The sequence below is a fragment of the Calliphora vicina genome, chromosome 1 (genome assembly GCF_958450345.1).
Source record: "Calliphora vicina chromosome 1, idCalVici1.1, whole genome shotgun sequence".
Lineage (NCBI taxonomy): Eukaryota > Metazoa > Arthropoda > Insecta > Diptera > Calliphoridae > Calliphora > Calliphora vicina.
This window is the reverse complement of record NC_088780.1, coordinates 131,771,264-131,791,823: the sequence shown is the minus strand read 5'-3', so window position 1 is coordinate 131,791,823 and position 20,560 is coordinate 131,771,264. Positions and strand designations below refer to the sequence as shown.

Sequence of the window (20,560 nt, the reverse complement as noted above, 5' to 3'; positions counted from 1 at the left end):
TTTTTTTTAAATTTTAATTTTTTTTTCCCGATTTTGACCCATTGTAGGTCCAACTTACTATGGTCTTATATACGTCGTTGCAAATGTCTTTGAAATATCTATCATTAGATATCCATATTGTCTATATTAATGTCTTAGTAATCCAGATATAGGTCAAAAATAGGTAAAAAATCGAGGTTGTCTTGGTTTTTTCCTCATATCTCAGCCATTTGTGGACCGATTTTGCTGATTTTAAATAGCAAAATTCTCGAAAGCATGTCTGACAGAATTATTGAAGATTTGGATCCCGAAGATATCTGGGGTCTTCAGAAAACTGATTTCAACAGACAGACGGACATGGCTTAATCGACTCCGCTATCTATAAGGATCCAGAATATATATACTTTATAGGGTCGGAAATAAAAAATGTAGAAATTACAAACGGAATGACAAACTTATATATACCCTTCTCACGAAGGTGAGGGGTATAAAAATTAAAAATGTAAAATAAATATTACTTTATTAATTGTTGTTTCCGTTTTTTCGTTAACATTTTTAGTGAATTTTTGTATATTTCATTATGAGTTGTCATTAATTTTGTAATTTCTACAATATTATTTTTACGATCATATGGGTTAATCGATTTATCGATGATCCTCCGGTTGTTGAAATCAACATACCGAATACCACAGTTATCTTAGGGATCAGTATATCGGGTATACTTTTGAAAATCTTGATAATTATCAATATCGGCCCATTAATTGCAGAATCAAAAAGCCACTTTTTGTAAATAGTATTTACAAAATCTAATTAAGAAGTTATCGATAGTATTTAAATAAAATTAAATTTTTTGATAAACAAATAAGAGAGCCGTGACGAATCTTATATACCCTTCACCAAATTATACTTAAAAATTTAAATTTCGGGTTGAAAACAATTTCCCCGATTTTGACCTACTGTAGGTCTGTCTATCTATATTAATATCTATCATTAGATATCCATATTGTCTATATTAATGACAGATCAAAAATCGAGGTTGTCCTGGTTTTTTTCCATATATCTCAGCTATTTATGGACCGATTTTCTCGATTTTAAATAGCGTATATATTGATGTACGAATCATGTATGTAAGTTATTTGGGGGCTACGGAAAGTTGCAATCAATTGTTTGCATCGGTCTCCTATTCGTAAATTCATGATTCGTCGTCAATTGCGATATTATAAAGCAAATTTTTTATAATTTTTCATTTGACCAACAAAAGACAATTATGTCTGATTATAAATTTTGTCATATGTCACTCGAGAATCTCATGATGTCGTTTTTCGACCATTATATCCATCAAAAAAATTGGTGGGTATATTGATTTAGTCATTCCATTTGTAACAAATTTTGGTGGTAGACCCACAAAAGTGGATCTTATAAAATTCTGTATATAATGAAAGGATCTATGGAGATGATTTTCTGTTGATCTGAAATGTTTGATATTGAAAAAGGTACAAAATCGATCCAAAAAATAGTTATTACTTGTAGATAACTTATGTATCAAAAACTGGACTAAATAGGTTGAACCGGTAAAATGTTTTGGATCAACATATATGAAAAACTAATGGAAAATATTATATTAACCAAATCGTATGAAACAGATGTGTTTATACAAAATGCACAAAAACTCCGAATTATATAGCTGGAGTTTATATAAGATTCAACTTCTTTGTATTTTGTTTGATTGTTTTTTGATAAATACAACCTTTACACCACTATGAGATCATTTCTAAACGTTTAGTTTTTAATAACAATTTGTTATCTCAAGTAAACGTACTTAATATTAATGATTCAAATTCATTGTAACAATTATAGTTTGCCCCCAATTGGCCGGCATTTAAACACTTTCAAGTACCTGTTATCAAAATTTTAAATTAAAAGAAAAAAATTGCAAAATAAAGACAGCAAATACAACAAACCAAAATAATAATAATACTAAACAATAATTTAACAACAAATTTAAATTTATTAACATAGTACCTATGTATATACAAACTAAACTAGCATCAATCATTCCATAAATGTTAAAACTGAAAAATACAAAAAAAAAATATTAAATTTCACCAATGAATTACAATTCATGAACGACTTCGAGAGTGAGTATAATGTCAAATATATCTATATATCTATATTAGGGTTGCACTTATTTTTCTCTTTTGCGATCAAATGCAATATTTATAGTCTAATTTATATGAATTCGAAATAGCAAATAAAAAATATACATATTCTTTGTTTTGAAAAAGATATGGCCCAAAAATTTCATATACATATGGGGGATTTCATGTCAAGTGAACCAACTTTTGAAATCGATGTCTTCCGATCGGGATGAAATTTGCACCAAGGTTAGCTCTATTGGATAGTAACTCAGACACAATTTTTCAACAACATCGGTCGAGAACTCTCTGAGTTATAGGGGGTAAAATTTTGACAATTTGGTCAAACAGGGGTTTTTTCTTATCCATGTAACTTATTACCTATTGTTCTTAGCAAAATGTGTTCCAAATAGTATAGATAGCTATTTCTTCGATCTTTCGAAAAAAAATATTTAAAAAAAAAAATAAAAAATTTTTAATATTTTTTTTCCGAAATCAAAAACTTTTTTGACTTTTTTTTAAAATACGCTATTTTTTTTTATTTTTTTTTTCTTAAAATAAAGTTTAGATATTTTCCTTGAACACCTACTTGGTCGCTTAGTGGGATGCGAGTGGGATATCTATCAAAATAAATATTTTGTAACTCAAAACATAAAATTTTTGACTTTTTTTGCAAAATCAAAAACTTTGTTGACTTTTTTTTTTCAAAATGGACCCTTTTTTAATCTTTTTTTTTAGGTCAAACAAAAGCTTAGATATTATCCTTGAAGACCCTTTTGGTCGCTTAGTGGGATGCGAGTGGGATATCTATCAAAATAAATATTTTTTAACTCAAGACTTACAATTTTTGACTTTTTTTTTTGCAAATACGATTTTTTTTCCAAATGGGCCCTTTTTTTAAAATTTTTTTTGTAGTCAAAAGAAAGCTTAGGTCCATTCCTTTAAGATATTTTTAGTCCCTTAGTGGGATGCGAGTAGGATATCTATCAAAATAAATATTTTGTAACGCAAGACATACAATTTTTTAATTTTTTTTTGCAAAATCAAAATTTTTTTCCAATATGGGCCCTTTTTTAATTTTTTTTTTTTGCTCAAAAGAAAGCCTAGGTCCATTCCTTTAAGATATTTTTAGTCCCTTAGTGGGATGCGAGTGGGATATCTATCAAAATAAATGTTTTAACACAAAAATTGTATGTCTTGAGTTACAAAACATTTATTTTGATATATATCCCACTCACATCCCACTAAGCGATCAAAACCATCTTAAAGGAATAGGCCTAAGCTTTCTTTATAGCAAAAAAAAAAATTACAAAAAGGGCCCATTTTAAAAAAAAGTCAAAAAAGTTTTTGATTTTGCCAAAAAATCAAAAATTGTATATCTTGAGTTACAAAATATTTATTTTGATAGATATCCCACTCGTATCCCACTAAGGGACCTAAAATATCTTAAAGGAATGGACCTAAGCTTTCTTTTGACTAAAAAAAAATTTTTAAAAAAGGGCCCATTTTGAAAAAAAATTCGAATTTGCAAAAAAAAAGTCAATAATTGAATGTCTTGAGTTACAACATTTTTATTTTAATAGATATCCTACTCACATCTTCCTAAGTGACAAAATAGGTCTTAAAGGAAAAGACCTAAGCTTTCTTTTGAGCAAAAAAAAATTTAAAAAAAAAGTCCCATATTGGAAAAAAATTTCGATTTTGCAAAAAAAAATTAAAAAATTGTATGTCTTGCGTTACAAAATATTTATTTTGATAGATATCCCACTCGCATCCCACTAAGGGACTAAAAATATCTTAAAGGAATGGACCTAGGCTTTCTTTTGAGCAAAAAAAAAAAATTAAAAAAGGGCCCATATTGGAAAAAAATTTTGATTTTGCAAAAAAAAATTAAAAAATTGTATGTCTTGCGTTACAAAATATTTATTTTGATAGATATCCTACTCGCATCCCACTAAGGGACTAAAAATATCTTAAAGGAATGGACCTAAGCTTTCTTTTGACTACAAAAAAAATTTTAAAAAAAGGGCCCATTTTGAAAAAAAATCGTATTTGCAAAAAAAAAAGTCAAAAATTGTAAGTCTTGAGTTAAAAAATATTTATTTTGATAGATATCCCACTCGCATCCCACTAAGCGACCAAAAGGGTCTTCAAGGATAATATCTAAGCTTTTGTTTGACCTAAAAAAAAAGATTAAAAAAGGGTCCATTTTGAAAAAAAAAAGTCAACAAAGTTTTTGATTTTGCAAAAAAAGTCAAAAATTTTATGTTTTGAGTTACAAAATATTTATTTTGATAGATATCCCACTCGCATCCCACTAAGCGACCAAGTAGGTGTTCAAGGAAAATATCTAAACTTTATTTTAAGAAAAAAAAAAAAATAAAAAAAAATAGCGTATTTTAAAAAAAAGTCAAAAAAGTTTTTGATTTCGGAAAAAAAATATTAAAAATTTTTTATTTTTTTTTTTAAATATTTTTTTTCGAAAGATCGAAGAAATAGCTATCTATACTATTTGGAACACATTTTGCTAAGAACAATAGGTAATAAGTTACATGGATAAGAAAAAACCCCTGTTTGACCAAATTGTCAAAATTTTACCCCCTATAACTCAGAGAGTTCTCGACCGATGTTGTTGAAAAATTGTGTCTGAGTTACTATCCAATAGAGCTAACCTTGGTGCAAATTTCATCCCGATCGGAAGACATCGATTTCAAAAGTTGGTTCACTTGACATGAAATCCCCCATATATATATGCCCAATTCACAATTGATGTCGTAGTGTTGTAGCATTGTATGTCATAAATATTTTTCAAACTAATTTTTCGAAACAAAAACAAAATATTAATAACAAAAATTACGACATACAACGCTACGACATTTAACTTTAATTTCTTGAATAGTTTTAACAGCAGGTAATATTACAAAGTTGTAAATTAGCAACCCAAAGAAATAATATGAAATTAAATATTAGAATATAAGCTATGAAATGTAGTTTTAAGAAATAATTTAATGTAGTTTGTGACCAAAAACTAAATTTTCCTGAAATCCAATTTTCCAATTTGAATTCGGTTTCCAAGCTAACCCATAAAAGGTGCGTATGTTGAAATTTGCGTTTTTCATCCACAATTATCGAAAAAATATAGAATTTCTTGAAATTAAATCCAAAAAATTATTTATAAAAAATTTGGAATTTTTTTTGGTGTCAGACAAATTTCATAATTTATATTTAAACAAATAAAATAAATAAACTAAATTTATGTATTTCAATATATGTATGTACTAGCTTGACCTGGTGCGCTTCGCTACCCCTGTTGAAGTAAAATAAAAAAAATGTGAAAAGATTTTATAAGCAAATAAATGAATATAATTAATACCGGAATTTCTTGTTTGTGATTAATTGCTTACTATGCCGTTGAAGGTATAAAAAATATACAGTGATTTTAAAAAATCTTGAAGCTTTTTTTAAGACATTCGCCTATTTTTAGTCAGACTCCTTATAATGATATGAAAGCTATTTATTATAATAGTTAAAGCTTCAAATGAGTTATTTTGTTACCATTGTAGATAAAATATATAAATGTTCGAATATCAAGTGAATCAAATTGTAAGAGTCTTTAAACTTTGTGTAAATTACGTTGATGCCAGTGTCCTGTTATGCCAGAAATAAAGAAGGGGTGCCACACCCCTTGTTCCCATCCGTCCCATTTTTGGATAAACTTCATATACTGATAAGAAATTGATTCGTATAAAGTTTGAAGTCTGTCGCAATAATAGTTCTGCAGATATTCGAAAATACTATATACTTTGCATGGGAAGTTCCACGCCCACTTATCCACTGCCGCCCATTTTCATTCTATGTAAAATTATAAGAGAGCTATTCGGACAAAGTTGGAAGAATCTAGTAATTATAGATCTCAAGATATTTAGAAATAACTAATTACTTTGTATGGGAGGTGACTCACCCCGAGATCCGATCCTTCCCATTTATTAACTTCTTGCACTGATAAGAAATTAACTCATATGAAGTTTGAAGCCTTTCACATTTACAGTTCTCCAGATATTCGAAAATAACTATTTACTTTGTTTGGTAGGTGCCACGCCCACTAATTTAATACCGCCCATTTTCAGCTAAACCACGTAAAATGACAAGGGTTCTATTCGGACTAAATTTCAATACTTCCACAATTATAGTTCACCATATATTTGAAAATAACTATTTACTTTGTATGGGTGGTGTCACACCCCCTGTTCCGAGCCGTCCCATTTTTAGTTAAACTTCAAACAGTGATACGAAATTTGAATATAGTCACAATTTTAGTTCTGCAGATATTCGAAAATAACTATTTACTTTGTATGGGTGGTACAAATTTTGCCCTCTTTTGTCCCTTTGTGTTCCAAGTTAAGAAAAACTATATAGTCTATTATTGCTTCCAGGTAAACGAATATCTATGATCCAAATTTCAATCAAATCGGTGCAGCCGTTTACTCTTGATTGTTTAAGAACTAAAGGTACCAATTTTACCGGTTTTCCCCCTTTAAATCTCTTTCTAGTCCAAGTATTAAAAAAAGATATAGCCTATTGACGCTTCCAAGTAAGGATCTATCTATGTCCCAAATTTCAATAAAATCGCTTCAGCCGTTTAGGCGTGATGCTCAAACAAACCAACAAACAAACAAACTTACAAAGACATTTATATATTTATATAGATTACTACTTGGGCCCAAAACTCGAAACTTCAAATAGAGTGTGAAACATCTAAACGTTACCTGATTTTACTCTAATTTTCAGCATTTGATTTTTAGATGACGGAGAAAAGTTTTAGATATTGGTACCATCTAAAATCGGAAAAGTGGGAAAATGAGCGCCACCCCTAATATATATTCGTGAACAATATAGTATCAACAGTACCAAACAAGTGAATTTATTTATTGCTGTCCATTAATCTACAAGTCTTCTGATGACTTCATGCAAAAAAATTATCATTTTGGTAATTTATTCAAATTCGTATACAACAACTAGAAAAAAAACTAATTTGGTTTTCAAACGAATACACAATAACTGTTGCTTTACAACTGAAATATACGTATTTTTCGTAAAAATTCAAAAAAATGTATTGAAGTGAAACTTTAAATTAATATGAGCTCATTCAATCGTTGGTACCAGTAATGAATACGAAATAAATGTATTCTTCTCATAGTTTAAATTTCAATAGAACTAGTAAGATCACTGTTAGATTTGACTGTATGTTCACTACTAAACTAGTTTGTATAGTAAACTTAGAAAACTTGATGAGTACACTTCATTAATTTTAAATATTTCTCAAATTAAAACAGGTACGTATTACAGAAACTGCATAATTAAAATTGTATTAAATATTAAAATTGCATTTCAACTGCAATTGTTGAGACTAAATTTAGCGGTAGACTTTTATGAAAAAGCAAAAAAATAACGCTTGTATTTATTATAAATATGATTCACCATAAAATTAAATGTTCTCCTGGTGTTATTGAAACAATTCATATTTAAAGGATGCAAACGTCACATTGCCTTGTAATCCTTTCTGTTCTAATATATTTTTAAACATAAATAACCAAATCAAAATGCTTTGTTTCAAACCCCATCATATAGTGATAATTCTATTTACCATAAAGCAGGGTACCAATTGCGTAAACTAAGTACATACGCTCATTTGACTATTATTTACTTTTCTTAGATCAACAAACAGTGGCCAAAGTTAATTTAAGATTTTTTTAAATTTATTAAATGCGAAAAATGGATTTTAAATTAGTTGTCATAAATTTGAAATTGCAGCTAGATTATTAACTTAAATGTGTGTCAAATAACTACAGCTTGTTTATGAGTTTAACACAATTTGCTAAATATTTTATTTAATCATTCATACGTACATACAAACATGCGTGTATATGGGAACACGTTAAAACAACTTACAACTTGACTACCGATTCGAAATTGTGAAATTTACAAAAAATAAAAAAAAAGTTAAACGTGCGAGAGATGGTTTGTGTGGTTCAGAAGTGGCGATTTTAACACGGAAGACAAATATCGCCAGGCACCGAATTATAGAAACACTTCGATAACACGAAGCGTAAGAGGTCGAAGCCCGGTCAACCAACCGAATCGACACCTGTACCTGACTACTATTTGTTTCAATCGATGCATAACGCTATCTCTGGGATACGCTTTACTTTAAAACCGAGTATCCGATATTGGCTTGAGTCGTTTTTGGCCTCAAAACATGAGCTGGGCTGTTACTGTATAACTCAATCCGAAAAGGAAAATGTTTGAAACTGTGTGCTAAATATATTATAATTTGAGACGATTTCCTTTCGAATTGAATTTGGGAGTAACTCCCCAGTTCTTTTGGCTCGGAATCTATATGTTGCCAGAAAGATTGGCCAGTACTTTGAAAAAATTAATATTGTGCAAATGTTTCAAAATAAAAGCCAGATATTTGAAAAAATCTCGCATTTTTAAGTCATACACCGAACATTTTATTTAATTTTCTGACAACAACTGACTTTGGAAGCCCGAGAATATTGTTTAATTAATATAAGAAATTCGATTTAATAAAGTTAGTTCCTTGATCCGTTAGATAGTGTCTAAAAGGTAAATTTACCCACTCCAAGACCAAATTCATTTTAAAGATTCTGGTCTATTCCATATGAATTATCAGAACTAGAAGCGGTCAATACTCTAAAGCACCAGGTCAAATTATCATAAAAGTAGTTCTGTAATATTTATTACGTTGATTTATATATTTTGTTTTTTGAAATCTGTTTATAATTCAAACTCATTAGCTAAATTGAAATATCTTTATAACTTTTTTGTTGGAAATTTAATTTTATTAGAGTCTTTAGATTGGGCGTTAAATTTATTAACCTTAGCATGGATTTTTATAAAAATCTGTAGATATAACTTGTTTTATAATACAAGTTATTTGAATCAAGTCAACTTATGATGTTTTGCGACATTACCAAAGCTATTTTTGTACTGGTAAATATGAGAATCGCTCATGTGTACTTATGTATCTATGAATATTACTCGTTTATATAATTATACCCTTTACCATGAGTGGCAAGGATATATAAACATAAGTTTGTCATTCCGTTTGTAATTTCTACATTTTTAATTTGCGACACCTTAAAGTATATATATTATGGATCGTTATATAATCTACATTTTAAATGGCTTTAATTTTCTCAATCTGTATAAATATTTAGATTTCTGCTTGAATTATAGAAAACTCATATTGAATGAATTTAATTCTTAATCTATCAATATGTATACTTATGTTAAAATAATCATAAATGAATTAATTTTATTTTCATCAATACAAAAATAGTTAACTGCCAATCTGGCATACAACAATTATGTTCTGCCAAATATAGATATTATATTGTTATTATATATCAGAAAAAGGAATTAATTTGTAAAATAACATTATATATGTATATTAGGGTGGCCCTTAATAAACGAAAGTTGGATTTTGGCCATTCTCACCCCCCAGTTTGGTGAACATTAGCAAAAAAATCATCCTGAAAAAATTTTAGGTAAATCGGTTGGGGTTAAGACGTGCCGCAAGCCCTCTGAAGTTTTGAGATGCATTTACAAGGGGAAAAAATTCATTTTTTTCAGTTTTTGTAAAAATTTTGCCATTAAAAAATTACTTTTGTAATTCAATTTAAAAGAATCGAAATGTGTACGTAATTGTCGTTCTAATGAGACATAAAAAACAGAAATCGGTTAAAAAATTTTAAAGTTATTAAAAATTCGCCAGGCCATTAACGTGTCTCAGGCCACTAGAACAAGAAATGTTGGAACAAAATTAACATATTTTGAGAAATATTAAAATAAAAGCTCATTTTTACTTAAAATATGTCCATATTTACTTGTATATGAGTTTTTGTCTTCGTAGGATACCGTTAACCTATTCTTAGGTATGAACAAAAAAAATTAATTTTTTTAACGGCAGTTTCAAAACTCCATTTTCAAATTTTTAAAAATTTTGTTAAACAAATTTCAGAATTTTTTGATCATCTCATTGGGATTTATTAAGAGTATAATAGGGAATTAAATCGTGAAAATATCTCTTATAGTTTTTCCGTACCTGCGATTTAAATTTTGAAATTTTCGAGAAAAACCAATTATTTGGCAATTTTTAGGCCAATGAGCTCTATTTTCTTACTCTTATGAATTTTAAGCAAAACTTAATTAGAATATTATAGTCCAGATAATTCTAAATATACTCTGAAACTTTTACTAAAATCAAAAAACGTTAACCCTTAAATCGTGAAGGTCAAAGGTCAAATTTTTCAATATTTGGAATTTCTCTTGGAAAGATTTTGAAATGTTCGAAATGTTGTATATTTTTGGGCCGATTTTGATGAAATTTAACAAAAATATAACACAAAGCCTAGTATTTACAAAAGCAGCAGACAAATTAAAATTAACCCTATATAGCACTTGGTGTTAAAATGACCCCAAACTTCTAAAACCATAAAAAATTATGATTTTAAAAGTTTGGTGTCATTTTAACCCCAAGTGCCATTAAGCGTTAATTTCCATTCTTGTGCTGTTATTATAAACCCTAGAGTTTATGTTATATTTTTGTTAAATTTCATCAAAATCGGCCCAAAAATATACAACATTTCGATCATTTCGAAATCTTTCCAAGAGAAATTCCAAATATTGAAAAATTTTACCTTTGACCTTCACGATTTAAGGGTTAACGTCTTCCGATTTTAGTAGAAGTTTCAGAGTATATTTTGAATTATCTGGACTATAATATTCTGAATAGGTTTTACTTAAAATTCATAAGAGTAAGGAAATAGAGCTCATTGGCCTAAAAATTGCCAAATAATTGGTTTTTCTCGAAAATTTCAAAATTTAAATCGCAGGTACGGAAAAACTATAAGAGATATTTTCATAATTGTTTCACATTTTTATTCCCTATTATACTCTTAATAAATCCCAATGAGATGATCAAAAAATTCTGAAATTTGTTTAACAAAATTTTTAAAAATTTGAAAATGGAGTTTTGAAACTGCCGTTAAAAAAATTAAATTTTTTTGTTCATACCTAAGAATAGGTTAACGGTATCCTACGAAGACAAAAACTCTTATACAAGTAAATATGGACATATTTTAAGTAAAAATGAGCTTTTATTTTAATATTTCTCAAAATATGTTAATTTTGTTCCTACATTTCATGTTCTAGTGGCCTGAGACACGTTAATGGCCTGGCGAATTTTTAATAACTTTAACATTTTTTGACCGATTTCTGTTTTTTATGTCTCATTAGAACAGCGAAATGCAATGAGCTCTCAAATGAGCTCTCTTGTTTTTATTTTCACATGTACGCAAGCACACAGATAGTATAAAAACAGTCAGTCTCGCATGAGCATTGATAGAAGCAGGTTGTGTTACGCTTTTATGCTTGTTTATTTCATTATTTCAGCTAGTTGTTTTTGTTTTTGCCAGAGAATAATTCTCAACTCATACAACTACAATATCTAAAAACTGTAGTGGTGTGCGTTTGCATTTCGCTGCATTAGAACGACAATTACGTACACATTTCGATTCTTTTAAATTAAATTACAAAAGTAATTTTTTAATGGCAAAATTTTTACAAAAACTGAAAAAAATGCATTTTTTCCCCTTGTAAATGCATCTCAAAACTTCAGAGGGCTTGCGGCACGTCTTAACCCCAACCGATTTACCTAAAATTTTTTCAGGATGATTTTTTTGCTAATGTTCACCAAACTGGAGGGTGAGAATGGCCAAAATCCAACTTTCGTTTATTAAGGGCCACCCTAATGTATATATCTATTAATAAATAAATAAAATAATCTATATTTGATAGATGTTCCAACGACGTACATATCGAGCCCTTAGCGCCAAATTATAGTAAGCGACAAAACACAAATTTTACAGGAGAAGGTTTTTTCGATTATTTTGAAATTTATACATAGAAATAAAAATGTTATGATGCGATATTATATAATTTCGTTCAAGCTATTTGTCTATTTTTCAAAAATATTTATAACTATTGACAATTAAAAATTCATGGAATACTTTATTGAAAAATATGACAAAAAAATGTTTTATTCAATTTTTGCATAGATACAAATTTTTCAATTGAAATAAAATTGTTATTTATGAAATTTCACAGTTATGTAAAATTTTCTATTCAAAATGGAAAAATAAAAACGAATTTTGAAATTTATTATCAGCAATCCCGCAATTCTCAAAAAAGTGTTGAAAAATCCCAAAAATGGAAATTTTTAGTTTTTTGGCTATAATATCCATGATCGTTTTAAAAATGTAACATACCCGAGGTGAATGTGGACCTCATGGTCCCAATTTAGAAAATGTCGCTTACGATAATTTGGCGCTAAGGGCTCGATATATTAAGCCATAGTAATTCGGAACTACAATGGGTCGAAATGGGGAAAAATATTTGTTAACCCCCGAGTTTTTTTTTACCAAAAAATATTTGCAATCTATATTTTAAAGTATACTTTGGTGAAGGGTTTGTAAGATTCGGCACAGCCAAATACAGCTCTCTTGTTTTGTAATAGATTTGTTTGCATTTAATAGATTTTAAATGTCTCTCTTGTTTTCAGCAGCTAGCATTGTTATTAAATTGTATTTACACCAAACAATTAAAAGAAGATAAAATAAATGAACATACAAGAAATTTTGTTAAAAAATATGCAATTGTCACACTTTTAGTTTGTTGATCTCTGTAACTCTTTCTCTGTATCCATCTCTCTATCGCTGTTTTACTCTTGAGTCATCATTGCATCACTGTTCGTGCCGTTTTGCATCTTAATGGTTTTTTAAATGTTGACAATGTCTGTCTGATACATGAATGTCAATTTGTTTAAACAAAAAAAACAAAATAGACGCATTACATTTTGTATGACGTCAAAAAAAGGGAGAAGAAATTGGTTGAAAAGAAAAAAAACATGTCTAATACAATATATCCAATGATGTCAATAACATTATACAAAAAAATCAATAATGTGTGATAAACATTAAAAGTTGTTTTCTTTTTAACTAAAAATGTGTATGTATGTAGTTTTTTAAAACTCATAGTGAGTTATTAAACAAAGTTCTTTTTATAAAATAGAATTATAGTACGAGTACATACTAGTCACATCTTTATCTTTTTATATTTTACAACTTAATTTTACCTACCAATCATCAGGTGTGCGATAAAAGTCAACAAACAAATAAATAAAAATAAAATTATTTGTTTTGAAAATAGCAAAAGATTGCAAATTGTGTTCAAAAAACTCGACAAAATCTATGTGTTTTTCATTCACATGTGAGAGAAATCTATGAGTCACCTGCTGAAATGTCAGGCCATCTTGCAAACAACAAACATGTAATTAACACAAAAAGAAAATGGTTTAATAGACCAATTACAAATAAAATGTAAATAGAGATCACGAAAAAATATACGAAAATCTAAATTCAACAAGCATTTTAATGAATTAATTAACCAAAGTGCCTGACCTTCAATAATGACAATAATAAGAAAACATGAACTGCTGAAAAAGTTGTTTAAACTTAAAACGGCAGCTTTAACATTAAAGAAACTAACAAAATTAATACACTCCTTTTTATTCGTCCTTTAATAGTCGTAAAAAAAGAAGAGACACACCTTTGGCGTGAACAGAAGTAAAAGGAATTATGACACGAAGAAACGTTAGAAAATGTAATGTAGAGACAAAATAAAACACAGACATTTATTATGACATTTGGTAACACGCAATATTAAACAATAAAATATAAGTATGTATTTATAGATAAAGATATGAATACTTAAAGGGTGCTTAGAGGGTGTCTATAATATATTTTCATAAAACCGACTTTCAGGAATATGTACTTACATGGTAACAATTTTTTTGTGAGCACCCATTTTTTTATAGGAATAAAAATAACTCAAACTTCTTATTCATAACAATAGATAAATTTACGATTACAAGCAATTTCAACAATGAAAATGCTGAAAAGTATAAAACAAAACATGTCTGAGACAGTCAGACAAACAAAACACGTTAAAGGACATGGCTGTTGTAGAGTTTTTTTTTTTTTTTATTTAAAAAATAATAACAAAACGACAACAATAAGAAGCTAAAATGTTTGACATTTGCAGAAAACGAACACTTACGACATATGACACATTCCCATCTCCAGATTGAAAGTATGGGAAACCATCATTGAGTATTACTTTAATGTTAAATTAAATTGAATTTTAAAATACAAAATTATAGATGTAGTAGAAATATGTATACATATGCTTCTAATGATGAATAATTCGGTATCTCGGGAACTATTAGAGATATTGTTACGATATATCGCCCGTATCGTATGTTACAAAAAAGAAATTTTACAGGAGAGCGTTATTATTATTAAATTTCATTGCTTTGGCTCGTATCATCAATACCAAATTTTAAATTCCATACAATAACCGATATAGTAAATAAAATTTCACATACGATAAAATTAACTTAGTAATATTTACATAAATATAGCGAATATCGTTATAATATTTTACTATGTAAAAATGTAACATACGATAATGTTTTCGAGTTGATTTACCTTTGTTCAGCTTCCTGGCGTATTGTTGAAAACCTTAGGACTTGAAGATTGATATTTTAGTGAAATGAAATAATTTTATAAATTTTTGGGACATTATTTTCCTTAAAAACTAAAAAATTATAATAAGGTGATTTTCCACGAAGAAAAATATAAAATTTGAATTAATGTAAAATTTTAAATGTTAAAGATATCATAATAAAATTTGGATCTAATATAGACTCAAATATCCTAAAAGCAATTTTTAGAATTTTTTAATTTCAAATACCGAAATTCCTAAAACGGGGAAAATGTTTTCCAAAAACTGAGTATTTTTAGAAAAGTGCCTACTGTGATGTTATTTATTTAATAACCTCCATATGCATAAACAATTTTTAAATTTATCAAAGGTTTATAAAACAAAATTTCCATACAAAATTTGATTTATAAACCTTAAAAAAGGGTTTTAGGGTATTCAAATTATTCGATTTTTCTCTTGTTCAAATAAAACGAATAATTCGAATAAGAGATTTTAACTTGTTCGAATAATTCGATCACACGTTTAAAATTAATCGAATTATTCGAATAATTTTACATTTTTTTAAAAAAGTAAAGAATGAAGTTTGATGTAGGTTTTTTAAAATTTTATTGTTAAAGAACAACAAAAAATAACGCTAAAGTTAACCATTCAAGTATTGATAATGTTAAAAAACATTCGAAAACAAAGTCCATCATTAAATTTTCATCAGAAATATTCTGATCATATTCCCTAACGAATAATCTACAAAATAATTGACTAGCAAACTCTTTAGTTTCCGTTTTGGAGCTATGCTTTAAAAACTTTGAGCTAGTTGGACATGATAATGAAATCAAGTACAATATAAACGTATTAAAAACGTTTTTTATGTCGTTCATTTATGTCATTCAATTGGGTTTTAAAATGAGTAACTAATTCTTTAGTAAATAATGAATTATTCATGTTTTCTAAATTATTTATAACAAATTGTATTATAACCTCAAGCTCTATCAATTGCTAATCAAGTGGTCTTAGGGAGTTACACAAATATGTCCAAAGTTTGATATCATTGTCAACGTAATCATAATAAATGTCATCATCAATATCACTTTCGATGACCGTTTCAAAATCACATTCGCCATCACTTTCACTACCACTTTAATTTTAATTGCGATTCTGCTAGTATTTTGCCAGCATATATTCATGTTTAGACTTTTTTTAATAAATAATAAATATTTCTGTGGAGTAAAGACAAAACATCTTAAGTCGAGATAAGAAAATATCTTAGTTTTTTTTATAATAAAACTAACTTTTCAAATCGCTCCGTTTACACTAATCTGTTTCTTCTTACGAATATTAGTTTCTGAGATATCGTAAAAAAACAAATCAACTTGTTTGGAGTTGTTGTTGCTTTGTTTTTAACAAAACACTTAAATTCGCAAAAACTGTTAAATTTATCGATAATTATTTTATTATTTATCCTTTGTATAAATCTTTGAGACAAATAATAAAGTTCTTCAAGGACAAATAATAAATTATTGATCGATAAATTCAACAGTTTTTGCGCTCTCCTGAAAAATTTGAAAATTCCACTTAAGTTGTTTTGTCAAAAGTTCACAGATTTTATTCCATACCTTCTATTTTCATTGGATCATTTATAATATTTTTATATTTATAGAAGGAACTATCGGACCACTCATCTACAGTGATCGAAAGACTCCCTTATCTTTAGTTATTTGTCTAATTTCAGAAACAATACAATTTTTGTAGGTCATTATTACTTATTTAAATTTGGAATTATGAAACATTTTAAGCAATTTAATAAATTTAAATGTATATGTAAATTTATTCGTTTTATTCGATTATTCTACATAAAACTGTTCGAATTATTCGTTATTCGAAAATGGTCACTTATATATTGTTCGAATAATTATTCGTAAGAAATTATTCGATTAATCGAACGATCATTACTCGCATGAATACCCTAAAGGTTATAAAAATATAGAGTTTTTTCGTGGATCGATTTTTTGCCTTTTTAGAATTTTTTACTCAAACCGATTTTTTTTTCAAATTAGCCAAGTTTGGAAAGGACTGAGGATGAGTTATGTCCGCTTAAGCTTTTGCAATAAGTTATCTTTGCGGATCATATAAATATTGTATATAGTCCCTTATATAAGGCTTATATAAATCTTATTATATTACTAAAATATTTATGAGAGCTTAACTATTTTCAGATAGGGCAATCATATGGGGGCTAGAAGAAATAATGTACCAATTCTAACCAAATTCGTCCTTGAGGCAATAGAAATGCTTGCACCAAATTTTGTCGAATTATCTTTGAAATTGCGATCTGTAGCTTGATGATAAGGTTTACATGGACGGACATCGCTTAATCGACTCCTGAGCAGATTAGTATACTTTAAGGTGGGGTTTGAGACAATATTTTTGCACGTTACAAACATCAGCACTAACGCAATATACTCTGCCCACTGTGGTGGTGTAGGGTATAATAAATATAACCCTAATATTATATAACAAAGTCCCTAACTTTTTTTTTTTGGTTAAGCCCAGATTTTCGTTTATTTCGATATTTCCGCTCATATATCATATTTAGACAATAAATCTCGACATAAAAAACACGAGTTGAAGCCGTTCTATATTAAGGTAACGATATATTGATTATTTTAATTTACTTCTATAATAAATAAGAAAATAGTATCCCCTTTCACTATTAGTCAGTTTTGATAATAAATAAGAAAGAAACTGACACCGAACTACCTCTTCGGAGATAGGACCGGTTTTAGCTTAAACGTTTTATATTAATGAACCTGTAATTTTAATATGACAGTGTCCTTTAACTAAATTTGTAGATTACAAATAAACACGTTTTTCAGACAGAAACCGAATCAAACTTTATATGCATTAGGGAAAAATCAGTATTTGACCTAATCCAAAACAAACCAAAACTTTTTCAAATAACTACTACTGCAGCACAAATAACTACTAAGACAATTATGAATGTGCCCGATTTTCGACATACTTTATAATTTTAGAGTACTTAGAACCAATTTGTACAAAAATTTTATCAGGATGGCCGCATAATCATCATATTTATGACTGCTCAAACAATATTCCGTGAGGACCTTTGTATTTGAAATACAAAACAAGTCTTAATACTCTCTGTATTTGTAGAAAATTTTAGCCAGATGAGGACCCGGAATATACATATAATTATGTAGGTCTGCAACAAATGTGTTGACGTGTTACAAACGGAATTACAAAATCGATATATCCCCCATTTTATTTGATGGTGGGTAGAAAAACAACTAGTTCATGTACCTGTTTATTAGTTGCTATACAAGCTAAAGGCTCAAGTTCATCATAATATGAATAAAATGTATAATACTCTACTTCTTTAAATACCTTTAAGTTCAATTTGTTGTGGTGGATTTTGTTGTTGTTGTTGCTGCTGCTGTTGTTGTTTTGTATCTATAATCTGTGGGATTGTTTGTGGCTGTTGTTTAGTATCTATAATTTGTTGGGTGGCTGTTTGTTGCTGCTGCTGTTGCAACATATCCTGTTGTGGTACAGATGTTGCAGGAATTTTTTGTTCTTGCTGCTGCTGCTGTTGTTGTTGTACTTGTACCTGTTCTTTAACATGTTGTAAATCATCATTCAACAATACTGGAGCACTAACAGGAACAGGATCTACTGCAATAGTAGCGGCAGCTTCCATAACCGAGCTTTTATCCATAACATCCGCCATTATATAAAAACTATTTTGTTTCTCTCTCTCTCTCTCCAATAATCAGTAGCAAGTGTGAGAGTGCACTGAATGTATAACGGTATATACAGAATCCTTTGGAAAATATGTTGATGTCAAATAATTTTTCTTTCCTTGCTGATGTCTGTTTTTATGTATATGTAAAGTAATTTTTTTCCTTTTTATCTAGAGTAATAATTTTTCTTTAAAATTTTTTTGTTTTATTTGTTATTAGTAAAACAAATTATATAATTTTGCTTTAAATTAAATGGAATGATTTTGCACAATATTTATTTGAAAAACTACAAAAACACAGGAAATTTAATTAATTAAAAGAATATTTTACAAGACTTTATATTAGTGGATACTTTTGTCTCAAAAAAATATTTTCAAAAAGAAATATATACAATTTGAGTTAAAGACCCAAAATTCTAAATAATTTTCGTTTTTCTTGGCAAATTAAATTAATGAAAACTATTTTATTCTATTTCACTTTTAGCCGGCTTCCGTATTGTTTTATTTGATTTTTGTATTTATTTTCTTTTATAGATTTTTCTAATTTGCACCTTTTTGTATTGTTTCTAAGTATTTAAAACAAAATTTTTATAAGAAAACGCAGTTGTTGTTTTTTTTTCAATAAAATATACCGTAAATATCTCTGTAAGGTTTGTTATCTCGCAACCAACTGATTTTTATATGCAGCAAAGTTTTGTTAATTAACGTTGAAAATACTAACGATTTCCTCCCCTTGTTTCTGCCACCTAAAAGTTTTGTGTGTGCGCTTTGTGCACTCTTTTGCTAAAAGTTGCTTTTATTAAGCTTTTTAGTACAACTTATAAAAGGGGAAGTTTTCTTTACGAGCGCCCTCTCTTGTTAAAAGATGTGAAAAAAGTTGCAACGGCAAACAAATTTTAATATATTTAATTTTAACTTGCTATCTAGTACAACTGTGGTTCGATTCTGTAACATGTAAGACGTATTTGTATCGAAAATAAGTTAATATTGACACTGTGCTACAAAATCAAAATTTATTGAATATACTCGACAAGTTCGCTAAACTAATGAAAATAATATCGAAATGTGACATGTGTGCTTTTTTAGTATCTCATTCCACATCTCATACCACAGTCATTTCTAAATCGATTTTAAATGTTTAAAAATCTTTATATTTTTAAATAATTAATTTTTAAATTAAAAGTATACACAAATGTATACTTAACGAATTTTTGTATAACACATACACAAATTGTTGAATTTTGTTCTAAAATGTTCAGCATTGGCGGCAATTAGTTTCGAAAAATTTCAAGTCCTCTTCTGAAAAGTAAAGAATTTTAGTATTTTTTAAAATATAATGTTTGTTCCTTTATTCCGAATCTTAGAGGACTCAACTTTATATCTTAAGCATTAGATGAAACTACATTTATTTACTTATTGCCAACTATCACACAGTGGTGTCGTCCGAAAAAATGGGCAATTGATTTGCATCATTTAAACTACTATTTCAACTGGTAAATGAGTTACAAATTTGTAATCACCCTGGTGAGATACAGGGTGTAAAATTCGACAACTTCTGGTTTGCAAAACTTTGTATGTATGAACAGATTTCAATTAATTTTACCTTGTTATAATGCAATAAAGAAAATCATGTTTATTTCACTTATCATGTTTATGTTCTTATTCTTCAAAAGTTATTTCAATTTTGAAAATTACCTTTTATTATTAGCAAAATGTGTCCCAAATAGTTTAGATAGCTATTTCTCCAATCTATCGAAAAAAAAATATTTAAAAAAAAAATAAAAAAATTTTTAATTTTTTTTTCCGAAATCAAAATAGTTTAGATAGCTATTTCTCCAATCTTTCGAAAAAAATATTTAAAAAAAAAATAAAAAATTTTTAATATTTTTTTCCGAAATCAAAAACATTGTTGATTTTTTTTTTTTTTTAAATGGGCCCATTTTTCTCTCTCTTAAAATAAAGCTTAGATATTTTCCTTTAAGATCTATTTTGTCGCTTAGTGGGATGTGAGTACGATATCTATCAAAATAAATGTTTTGTTACT

At 28.1% G+C, this 20,560-nt stretch overlaps 1 protein-coding gene across 2 annotated transcripts in view; it reads right to left on the bottom strand.

Moving 5' to 3' along the window:
- The window catches only part of tau (microtubule-associated protein tau), a 102,825-nt gene extending 83,630 nt beyond the window's left edge, over nucleotides 1-19,195 (bottom strand). For both annotated transcript variants that reach the window (XM_065515841.1, XM_065515842.1), the window contains exons 1-2: nucleotides 19,149-19,195; nucleotides 18,162-18,803 (exon numbers count right to left, since the gene is read on the bottom strand). In XM_065515841.1, the coding sequence (XP_065371913.1) occupies nucleotides 18,162-18,504 (343 nt within the window). In that variant the 5' untranslated portion in view covers nucleotides 18,505-18,803; nucleotides 19,149-19,195. The remainder of the gene's footprint in view (nucleotides 1-18,161; nucleotides 18,804-19,148) is intronic.
- Between the last annotated feature and the right edge of the window lie 1,365 nt (nucleotides 19,196-20,560).